The sequence below is a fragment of the Haliotis rufescens genome, unplaced genomic scaffold, assembly GCF_023055435.1.
Source record: "Haliotis rufescens isolate VD_foot unplaced genomic scaffold, xgHalRufe1.0.p SCAF_16, whole genome shotgun sequence".
NCBI lineage: Eukaryota > Metazoa > Mollusca > Gastropoda > Lepetellida > Haliotidae > Haliotis > Haliotis rufescens.
This window is the reverse complement of record NW_025963846.1, coordinates 23,365,909-23,378,246: the sequence shown is the minus strand read 5'-3', so window position 1 is coordinate 23,378,246 and position 12,338 is coordinate 23,365,909. Positions and strand designations below refer to the sequence as shown.

At 39.7% G+C, this 12,338-nt stretch overlaps 1 protein-coding gene across 2 annotated transcripts in view; it reads left to right on the top strand.

Moving 5' to 3' along the window:
* Positions 1-1,909: 1,909 nt before the first annotated feature.
* The window catches only part of LOC124133837 (ubiquitin-like modifier-activating enzyme 1), a 59,858-nt gene continuing 49,429 nt past the window's right edge, over positions 1,910-12,338 (top strand). Inside the window, exon 1 of one of the 2 annotated variants that reach the window (XM_046498402.2) lies at positions 1,910-1,969. In XM_046498402.2, the coding sequence (XP_046354358.1) occupies positions 1,925-1,969 (45 nt within the window). In that variant the 5' untranslated portion in view covers positions 1,910-1,924. Of the gene's footprint in view, positions 1,970-7,663; positions 7,683-12,338 lie in introns of those variants that run through there. The other variant, XM_046498407.2, reaches the window with a different exon arrangement.

Here is a 12,338-nt window from a genome sequence, read left to right as displayed (position 1 = left end):
TCACAGCCCTTGACTCTGTGATGTAATTTTATATACTTCACAATATTACAATTATTCACCTGATTTTATTCAATCAATTGATAAACTAGTGTTTGTTTTGTTTGTTGTTTAACGCTGCACTCAGCAATATTCCAGCTATATGACGGCGGTCTGTAAATAATCGAGGCTAGACCAGACAATCCAGTGATTAACATCATGAGCATCGATCCACGCAGTGTGGAGACTTGCATACAACTGACGCCGGAGATGTATCTGGTTACGTTGTTTGTTTGTTTGTTGTTAAACGCCGCACTCCAAACAATCCAGTAATTGACATCGTGAGCATCGACCATCGATTTATGGGATCGATGACATGCATCAAACGAGTCAGCGAGCCTGACCATCCCGTTAGTCGCCTACAGACAAGCATGGGTTGCTGAAGACCTACTTTAACCCGCATCTTCACGGGTCAAGTGACGTACCCACACAGCATGTTATCGGTGTCGGTATACAGTGATGTCATCAGTGTCGGTATGTACATAGATGTCATCAGTGTCGGTATGTACATAGATTTCATCAGTGTCGGTATACAGTGATGTCATCAGTGTCGGTATACAGTGATGTCATCAATGTCGGTATACAGTGATGTCATCAGTGTCGGTATACAGTGATGTCATCAGTGTCGGTATGTACATAGATGTCATCAGTGTCGGTATGTACATAGATGTCATCAGTGTCGGTATACAAGGATGTCATCAGTGTCGGTATACAGTGATGTCATCAGTGTCGGTATACAGTGATGTCATCAGTGTCGATATACAGTGATGTCATCAGTGTCGGTATACAGTGATGTCATCAGTGTCGGTATACAGCAATGTCATAAGTGTCGGTATACAGAGATGTCATCAGTGTCGGTATACAGTGATGTCATCAGTTTCGGTATACAGTGATGTCATCAGTGTCGGTATACAGAGATGTCATCAGTGTCGGTATACAGTGATGTCATCAGTGTCGGTATACAGTGATGTCATCAGTGTCGGTATACAGTGATGTCATCAGTGTCGGTATATAGTGATGTCATCAGTGTCGGTATACAGAGATGTCATCAGTGCCGGTATACAGTGATGTCATCAGTGTCGGTATACAGTGATGTCATCAGTGTCGGCATACAGTGAGAATTATCTTTTCAATACATTTTACTTCAAGCATCTATATCTTTTTTCTTTTTTTAAAAAATAGAGTGATTTTAAACTATGGTAAAGTTTCTTTTGGTCGTCAGTTTATGTCAAAAGGCTCATTTTAGAGGTTTGCAGGAAACATTTTTCTAATGTTTGAAAATGAGCAAGTCTTTAACCCCAAATATTTTCACAGATGTTAAAGAAAATCAGTACAAACGTCAAACGTGTGGTTTAAAATCTCCTTTGGTAACGGAAAGGCTCATTATTAAATATTCATTTGATTTTCGGCAACAATCACACATTTAAGCCACATTTATGGGTTTGATCATGTCAGGCGTCAAACACTTTCACGTCTTCGATGGAAAAAAAGGCTGGTAGTTAGTCATTTTAACGTGTCTGACATTTTCCACACCAATATTCCAAAGTTTTAGTTGCAATTATGTCCTTTGTCGTCAAAGGCCTGAAGCAGTCTGTCCAAAATGTGCATCCAATCGTCGCATAATTTATACCTTTATTTTAAAAGCGCATATGGTTTTGTTTTGTTTTTTGTTTTGAAGAAAACCCAGTTAATATGAATAATCATACAGGACATTGATTAATGGTACTCAAGTGTCATTTCTATTGACGACATCAAGGCCGCTATGGTATGTAACAGAGGCCGGACTATTGCCATGGAGTTTTGTAAACAGCGCCAAACAGACGACGCCAAGAGAAGCAGACGACACCAAGATGGAGGTCCCATTATCGTCCGTACCACATAACCGTGGATGGCGACGTTGACAATGGGAGCGTGCACATCGACCCCTCCCCAGGTAAATAATGAAGGAATATGATACCTGTACAAACTATGATTTGAAGGTCCAGTAGAGAAAAGCATGCGTTTACCCGACTTGTTTCGATGTTTACGTTGTATAATGGTCGATCGCCCCCAGTGGTGCCATGGCGTTTTTAATATATGAATAGTCAGACACTGTTCTTCCCTGGGTGCTGTTGAACGATGGCTTGTGTCAAAAGACAGGTGATTGTCGCGCTCGAGGTTCGGAGATTTACAATGTGACTGTCAAATCAATAAACGTGTTTTGAAGCATAAACACGTTTATTGATTTGACAGTGTTCAGCTGGAGGCAAGTTCGACTTCCTGTAGCACAATAATCAGCTGATCCGAGATTGAGGGGTCGGTCTTAGATTACATAACGGGGAACTCGTGAAGATCCGGGGTTGATTGCGTAAGAGGCGACTAACGGGATCGGGAGGTCAGGCTCGCTGACTTGGTTGAAACATGTCATCGTGACCCGTGAAGATCCGGGGTAGAATAGGCCTACAGCAACCCATGCTTGCCGTAAAAGTCGACTATGCTTGTCATAAGAGGCGACTAACGGGATCGGGTGGTCAGGTTGATGCATGTCTTCGTATCCCAAATGCGTGGATCGATGCTTATGATGTTAATCACTGTATTGTCTGGTCCAACCTCGATTATTAACAGACCGCTGACATACAGCTGGAATATTGCTGAGTGCGGCGTTAAACAACAAACAAAACAATCACAAGTTTATCAATTGATTGAATAAAATAAGTTGAATACTTGTAATATTGTGAAGTATATAAAATTACATCACAGAGTCAAGGGCTGTGAAATAATGTCAACAAAGCATGTCATCGTATCCCAATTGCGTAGATTGATTCTGATGATATCAATCACTGGATTGTCTGGTCCAGACTCGATTATTTACAGACCGCCGTCATATAGCTGGGATATTGCTGACATATACAAGACAGGTCTCCCAACAACTAATTTCATTATTGCTGAGTGCGGCGTCAAACGACAAACAGACAACAACAAAAAAAATACATGGGAGTTGATTAGGAAATTTGGATGCCAGTGCAGTAGGTACAGTGTACTATCTCATGCACTAGGTCCATGAGGGAAATATTGAGCGGTTTTCCTTCAGACACCCTGATGTACCCATATCCCTGAGCGCATTGATAAAGAAATTGGATACCGTATTTCATCTATTAGATGCCCGGGCTTCTATTTATTTCGGACAAGCCTTTGACCCGGCGTCAATTAGAGGCCCGGTGTCTATTGGGGGCCCGGCTTCTATTAATACCCCCATTTCACTATGACCACGAATTTAGGTCCCAAAAAGGGATCATTAATTGTATTAATTGATCGACCCGGCGTATATTAGAGGCCCGGCTTCTATTTTTTTAACTGAACAATTGACCCGGCTTCTAAATTAGAGGCCCGGCGTCTAATAGAGGAAATACGGTACCTCAAGAGTGAGTGAGTGAATTGGGTTTAACAAATCCCGGTTAGCTCCAATAAGTATTCATGGTTTGTGAGCATCACACCCGGGCGGATCACTTCGGGCTTTCCTCCCACATTAAACTTACACGCCGTGATGAATCTGGAATACTGTTCAAGGTGGCGTAAAACCCTACTCACTCGTATCGTATTTATAAAATGAAAGGAAGTGAGGTGAGGTGAGGTGAAATGGGGTTTAACGTCGCGTCCAAGATTATTGCACTTATATAGCGACGTGCATGCACGTGTATGTGTGTGTGTGGCTGCTTGTACTAGTCCGGACTGATGCCGATTTATAGTGCGAGCACACTGAGATACCATGCCGCAGTTTAACATGAATACCCCACTCAGACACAGTATACTGACTCCGAGCCGACCAGTCCTTGTTTTAGCCCCTTAATGCCGAGCGCCAGACAGGGTAACAACAAGTAACATCTTTTAACGTCTTTTGGTATGACACGGCTGGGGATCGAACCCCGGACCTTCCGCTCTCCTGGCAGACGCTCTACCATTAGACCACAGAGGGGGTCAATGAAAGGAAGTGTGCTGCTCTGTATTTTTTTAATACACATTTTCAAAAGGGGTTTGGCCGGGGTAAAATATCATGATATGTAAAGTTTAATGTTTCATATTGAGGAGACGTGGCTTTTGGCATGGTGCCATGGATACCACATCTTTTCATAGTATTCAATTCGTTAATATTTATCCGAAATACTCCAAATGTAACACTACCAGATATACCAGTTGAGGTTAAATTATTTTGTATCGATCTCACACGCCTTGAAATTTTTTGTTTTATCTAGGCATTAAATGCTAATGTTTTGTTTGTTTATTTGTTGTTTAACGCCGCAAAGATCCAGCTATATGACGGCGGTATGTAAATAATCGAGTCTGGACCAGACGATCCAGTGATTAATATCATGAGCATCGACTCACGCAATTTGGATCGATGACATGCGTCAACCAAGTCAGCGATCCTAACCCACCCGATCCCGTTAGTCGCCTCTTACGACAAGCAAAGTCACCTTTTACGGCAAGCATAGATTGCTGAAGACCTATTCTACCCCGGAATCTTCACGGGTCCAAAATGCTAATGATTTAATCGATGTCACTTAGATTGATGCAGGTGTTCTTTAGGTTGGTATCTATGCTCTAGGTCACTCCTTTGGATAAGTTGTACTCACGAGTCTATGTAAGGAATTTGCCTTTCTAACTGATCAGGGGCGGTCGGGTAGCCTACTGGTTAAAGCGTTCGCTCGTCACGCCGAAGACCCGGGTTCGATTCCCGACATTGGTACAATGTGTGTAGCCCATTTCTGGTGTCCCCCGCCGTGATATTGCTAGAATATTGCTAAAAGCGGCGTAAAACCAAACTCACTCACTCACTCTAACTGATCAGGGGGCACGGGTAGCTCAGTCGTCTAAGGCGCCGCGATTCGCTGTGCAGAGTTGCGTCCCTTGGGCACGCCAGAAACCTATGATTGTGGGTTCGAATCCTGGTTCGTCCCGTTTATGTTTCTAGGTTTGTCAGACCATATCCGTGCTCCTGGGTTTCACCGAAGTAGTAAACGTCTGAGACCTGCATCACTTCGGGCTTTCCTCCCACATTAAGCTGACACGCCGCGATATAACTGGAATACTGTTAAAAGCGGCGTTTAACCCAACTCACTCACTCACAATTCTAACTGGTCAACTTGTATGGGTCATGCAAGTAATGAGGCATTAAGTATACGTAGCGTAAAGTAAATAAATGAGTGGGAGTTTTTTTTACACACCATGTATTTATAATGGAGTGTTGAGATCCCGTTGGTGAACGGTACGACAAATGTCCTGTCTGTGTTGGGTTTTCCCTAACAATGTTTGTTTGTATTGTGTTTCACAGTCAAACACATGCCAGACATTTTATCGTGGGGGGCTAAAGCATGACTAACGTTTCACGTCGTCGAGGACGATGACACTCAATCAGTCACGTCACAGAGCCCGACCACCCGATCCCCTATTTAGTTGACCGTTACAACAAAACAAACAAACATAACAAAACATGTTTAAACACAGAAGTATAAACTGGTAAAATAAATTCATTTTTCTTTCTTTGAGAACTATTAGAAATTAGCTGCGGTTACCTTATTCCCTGAACCTTTCATCCATTTTCATCAGTTTTTCGAAAACATAGACCGGTGGAGTTTTCGAGGAGGCGCCATCTTGTTTATCCAAACCCATACAGGTTTTTGTTTTCGAACTGGAATCCTTATTTAAAGTTTAATTTCGATTAAATACAGTAAACGTATTTGGATGTAAGTGATTAATGGAGAGACTTCTATAAAGATTAAAAAATATCCTATTTTCCAGACTTACGGGTCGATCCCAGAAGAGTGACGACCCGTGAAGATCCGGGTTAGAATTGGTCTTCAGCAACCCATGTTTGTCGTAAGAGGCGACTAATGGGATCGGTGGTCAGGCTCGCTGACTTGGTTGATGCATGTCATCGTATCCCAATAGTGTGGATCGATGCTCGTGATATCAATCACTGGATTGTCCGGCCCAAACTCAATTATTTACAGACCGCCGTGATATAGCTTGAATATTGCTGAGTGCGGCGTTAACAACAAACAAACAAACAGTATAATTGTAACACATAGAGAAACCCTTATTACGTTAGGGACAGTATTGCCCTCAGCTACCCCTGTACATGGCATAGTTTTATGCACGGCCATATAAACTGCCATGCAAAAGAAAGTATACACGTGAAAATTAGATTTGACCAAAAAATAAAAACGAATCAAAAGTTTACGAGACTGAAAACAGTCGCCGAAACACTACAAACGTCAGGTCAAAACACAACACAACTATAATACCATTCGTGACCAACTCGTGTTATTCCGGGACAAGCTTCTTGCAGGTTACGGAAAGGGGCGAGTGGTGACGAATGCTATAATACCGGTATCAAAGCATCGGATAACTATTTCTTGTTTGTTTCATTTTTAGCCACCATCAAACATTGGTGTATACTTTCTTTTGGACCGGCAGTTTTTTTATGCTGTTCATCTGAATTTGGAACTTGTTTAAAATGCTATTGCCTTCGGATTTCCTGATTTGTTTTAACTTTCAATTTTCGTTGTGTTCATTGAAATTCCTGTATTCTGATTAGCTGAATTGGTCACGTGTTATTGCATTCATTTCCCAATGAATGTAAACAATTAAGCCACGCCCACCGCGGCGCACTACTAATACGGGGAATCCTAATATTACAGTCGATGGAATTCCCTTTCTGCTCGCGTGTATCGTCATGCACAGGACATTTAGCGACTTTCATGCATATTCATTTTCCAAACTACCCTTTGAAACCGACGGCCGAGAATGAATGAAACAGCAAACGTGCAGGCTCGCTCGCCTGTTTTTTTCCCGCTCGCTTCGGTTCAACTTTCATGTCTTCGGGTTTCATTTCTAACTAGCATTTCTCCAACCGTGTTTTACCGTAATCAGGGAAGTAATGTTTGAATCACGCAGTAAATGACCATGTTATTTAAAACCGCCGCCTTCTCTCGGACATATTTCTTTCGGTTCGTTATAGTCTGACTGTTGCAGTTCTTTTCGCCTCTTGCCTTAATTGACAGGTCCAATGAACATTGTTTTAATCCCACTCTCCGTTGATTGGCTACTGACTGTGTAGGCGTGTGAAGTTATGTGCATAATTTAAACGATCACCTGATTCATGCCACGCCACTGTATGTATTCCTACACCTGGAATGTTTATCAATGTCGTCATTTTGGGTTAAACTATTGTAGATAAAACATGTTTCACGTTGTCGAGTTTAATTATATGCATTGTCGGTATATTTTTTTCCGGTTCATTGAGGTAGCGGATTCTTACAAAAGTTTGCACATCGGTTTTTCGATTCATACCTCAATGAACCGAAAAAAATACACAGTCAATCCTTAAAACTTAAATTTTCGTTGTGTTCATTGAAATTTCTGTATTCTGATTAGCTGAATTGGTCACGTGTTATTGCATTCATTTCCCATTGAATGTAAAAAAAGCGGACTACTTTTATTGCTACGGAATGTCGGGGAATCCCAATATTACAGTCGAGGGAATTCCCTTTCTGCTCACGTGTATCGTCATGCACTGGACATTTCGCGACTTTCATGCATATTCATAAAACAACCCTTTGAAACCGAAGGCCGAGAATGAATTAAACAGCAAACGAGTTTAGAATAAGGTGAGAAATTCCCTGTTCTGTGATATCATCCACTGGCATTTTAGGCCTTGCAAAAGTACTGAAAATGACCTCTGAAAATTAGGTACATCGTAAAAGTCGCCATTTTTACACATTACTAAATCACCACTCACGGCGTTATTTACAGCAAGTTTTGAAATCTAAATTTCGGATACTTACTCGGAGAAATGAATTTCAAAAATAGCATATTAGTGATCACGGGTATCTGTCTTTTATGAAATCACCAATGACCATTCCAAAACGTATCCGATAACCCTAGAATCGTTTAGAATGTTTTGGAAAATACGCAAACACGAACGCCGAAGTAAGCTTTCCGCCATATTGGATAGTGTCACGTTTCAGGTACATTGGTTATGAGGCGCCTGTAACATCACGTATATTTCAAACTTAGCTGCGATACATACATCCTTGAATTCCTCATACATTTTAGAATCAAATGACCAATGGTCTTTGTCACCAATACAAAGTGGCTGGATGAAATCAAGCAAAATAAGCTAGGCGTGAAAACGAACGCTGTGCTGGAAAAACTACACTTGTTTGAAATGTAAACAAAGCAAAATACAGATTTTACACAGTGTAGCATTTTCTCCTATTTTGAGCTATCCATTCGTCCATTCGTTCAAAATATTGGCTCAACATTTTCAGAATATGCATGTGAAGAGAATCGTAGGAAGAATTAGGGAATATAAAATAGATACATTGCAATGATTTGATATTTTCAACAGAAATTGTCAAAGTTACCGTACTGTGTGACGCCATGACTGACGCAAAATCACGCACAACGACAACGGTATTTATCGGAATTTCTGACTATTTCGGTTTGTTTCAATGAAAATTATAACAAAAAATAACAGTACATAGATTGTCAGAATGTTTCTGATTACTTACATGTCACATTTATGTATATACGATCCCTGAATCAACGAAAGTCCCCTCGTAAAATCCCGCGTACTGTTGACAGTGAACACGCCATTTTGTGAAAGTCGGTCACAGGTAGTGATGTCATACGTCAATTAACATTGTTGTACATATTTGGTAATTTCTTAAGGTGAACGTCCTTGAATGAGAGTGCACACGATCATTGTATCATGCTGTTTACAGTTTCAGTTATAATGTAGATTTTGCATATATTTTATGCATTTTTTCACACAATTAATTTCACTTTGGATATTTGTCAATGTTCAAAATGATATCATACGTAAAAATAGGCCACAACATGTATGAACGAACCTTTGATAATCTCCTGTTTGTTTGAACATTGTCAATCGCATTAAAATCAGATCTTAGTTCTCGCTACAGCTAAACAAAGATCTGAGGACATCCCATTACGGGTCACATCAGGCCGACCTTTCGCGAATTCTGACCGACCAATGGAATTACTGACAAGAAGTCGACATTAGCCAATCAGAAGGCAGCTTTCTCGAGCTTTACGACACTAGTGTCAAACTGGCAACTACGTTTCGAAATATATGTTGACGTATTCTCAATTAAAATTTTAAAACTGATAAGAAGAACATTCTGGAATGGCTTTTTGATGGCCTAGATTGTATGGATATAATCATAAAACCCGTAACTGTCGTTCGGAATACCCCGTGTTAAATATTTCGTGGTTGCATGATCAGAAAACACATTCCGACTGTCACTTTCATGATCTGGTAAGCGACGCTCTGATTGGTTGGATTAAAGGTAGTTCTGACGTGACCCGTAAAGGGTTGTCCTTAGATCTTTGTTTAGCGATAGCGAGAACTAAGATCTGATTTTAATGAGATTGGAACATTGTTTACATAACAATTGATAGGTTTTTAGTGTCGAATACGATATTTCTTTCCTTTGGACAAGTGTTACAAGATAAAGTGTAAATGTAACTGCAGCATGTACGTATTTCTTGGGATGTTCAATAGTCAATATTATAAGTTCATATAACCAATGTCCTTGAATAGCTGTTTCATTTTATTTTATAACAAAAACTGAATATATTACTTTAACAAAATGGATAATATTTTACGGTAAAATATATGCACACATTTTTGAAAGAATTGCCTCGGTCTTGGAATTGTTTTTTATGTCGTTTGATACACAGAACAGTGATATCTAGCGATTCGCCAGGTGCTCGTTATATTAGTCACAAACAATTTACGAATTATTCCTCTCGTTTTGCATATAATCAATGGGTTCATTCTTTTTTTCAATATTGTGATCACAGGATAGTAAACTGTTTACTTTTTTCTCTCCTAGAATTGTAAAAAGTATAAAAATAAAACCCATGCCAGGTACCCCGTTTGTTCAAACTTAGACGATTATCCTGATAATTGTATACCAATAGAGCTTTCTTCGCATCTATTATTGTGTAAGAAACAATAACATAATAATGAACAAATATATGTCCAATATTGAATATAATTTTGGTTGTTTTGAAATATTCTTTGGGGTATTTCATTACGTAAATTGATGCCAAACAGCTGCGTGTCTTGTCAAATTAAAATACACCATAAACTATCCAATTGTTTACATATTCAAGACATTATTTACTTGGTGAAAGCAGTCATGTTATGCTGTGTCGAAAAAGCGTCAAATTCCGTTTTACACATCGAGATTTTCCATACCATGAACGAAAACTTTGGGGGATATATATTAATCAAAATACCAGTGTCGTCTTTCTCCGACGTTATCAAAGACATAAAACCAGCTATGACGTCAAAAGGAATGGTGTTATTTTTGGGTATTTCATTACATTTGATGATAAGGCTAGTGCTCCATTAATAATGATGCAACATTAGTTAAATTACACTTACACAATCAGGAGAATCTAAGGACTAAGTTATAGGTTAGATAAGGCCATCCATTTCTCTATTTCCTCCATTTTATTAAATACGATTTCATCATTTCTTTTGGGTATATTTTATAACTAAACGTATACAGTTTCAATATTGATATTTGTGTTGGAATAGTTTGGTTCCTCGTGAACAAAACACCACGAAAATATATTGTCCTTACCCACAGCTAATTCTCATCAAGTTACCTGAGTTACAATTAACTAGTGCTAAGCATAGCGGAGTTATGCCCCTTTTCTTTGTACGTGAGTAACCTCTCTGTCCCTTTTTGACGTCATAGAGAAAAATCAGTTTTCGTCATTTACGGCATGCTATTTTTGGCATTGAATGTATTTCGTTATACATACGCATATAACTCCATTTGATATGTAGTTATGTCGTTCAGATATTAGGAAGTTTTTTGTTCGCTCACAGTTTCCGTAAAGCTTCTAAATAAAAAAACTCGTCGCACAGTACTTTTATCGGTGTACGATAAAAAGCGGAGAAATTTACTGTTTTTCAACGCAGAATAATGAGTGAGTGAGTGAGTAAGTATGGTTTTACGCCGCTTTTAGCAATATTCCAGCAATATCACGGCGGGGGACACCAGAAATGGGCTTCACACATTGTACCCATGTCGGGAATCGAACCCGGGTCTTCGGCGTGACGAGCGAACGCTTTAACCCCTAGGCTACCCGACCGCACCTAACGCAGAATAAATTCTCGGACAACACTTAGAAGTGTCTTTTTTTAAAAACCGATTTATTATGTGTAGTTAAATTTACACCATCAAAGAGGAAATTTAAAATTCTCCACCTCTGCGTAATTTTATAGCCAGAGGTAGATCCAGTGCCGCGTGAGAGCAATTCTCGCACAACCTTCACTTTTCCGATCTTAGGAAAATGTGCGTCAGAAAAAACCCTCGGCATCCAGAGGGTTTAGTACAATCTGTGCGAGAACTTCTGACCAAAATAGCAGTAAATCGCAAAATGGCGTTACATAACCAAACTACATGTCACACATAAAATTTTTGGTTTATCGGTTAATATACCTCAGATTACGATCGTTAAAATGGTTCTTCTGTTCTGGAAAAAAATAATTCATATGTCATCAAATAGCCTTACGTCTGCAGTATTAATCATACAACTATTTCCGTCCATAATGAGAAAAGACCATGATGTTTCTGCATTATCGTCAGATTACCTTGTTGGATCAATACTACTCGGCGCTGGTGAAGATTATTTTTAAGAAAGTTCACCATTTGAATAATATTATTGAGATTATATGTCTCTTTTAAATGTACGTGTTACACGTCTCAATCTTGTGTACTCTTTTCGCGAACACTTGATGCCATCACTGATTTTCAGTGATCCATTCACAACTTATATCGCCCAATGGAATCTGTTTCGGCAGATAAGCGAGACTGGTTATTCTCTGGCGTTGACCCATTGTATTTGTTGAAAGTGTTTTAACTTTTTCCCTTTCGTGCTGGTATTGACTCTGTCACATCCTAAAAATCACGTCTGAACCCAAATTATCTCTTGGTAAGCAAAACTGACGGATTACCTTTTGACAATCTTACCATCTTATCATTCGTGACCAACTCGTGTTATTCCGGGACAAGCCGAATAGCAACTCGTGCCCCTATCATGGCCATTTTTGCGACCGGGTACCGTCTTTGCACAAACGGGCATACCTAAAACAGTTGTCAACTCTTTGCGTAATGGTTCACATTTGTTTCCCCATATATTATATATATTTCAGATGCAATTAAAAGTACATCGGGACATGCGGAGTTATACAGTATGATTGAACACATTTAACTGTG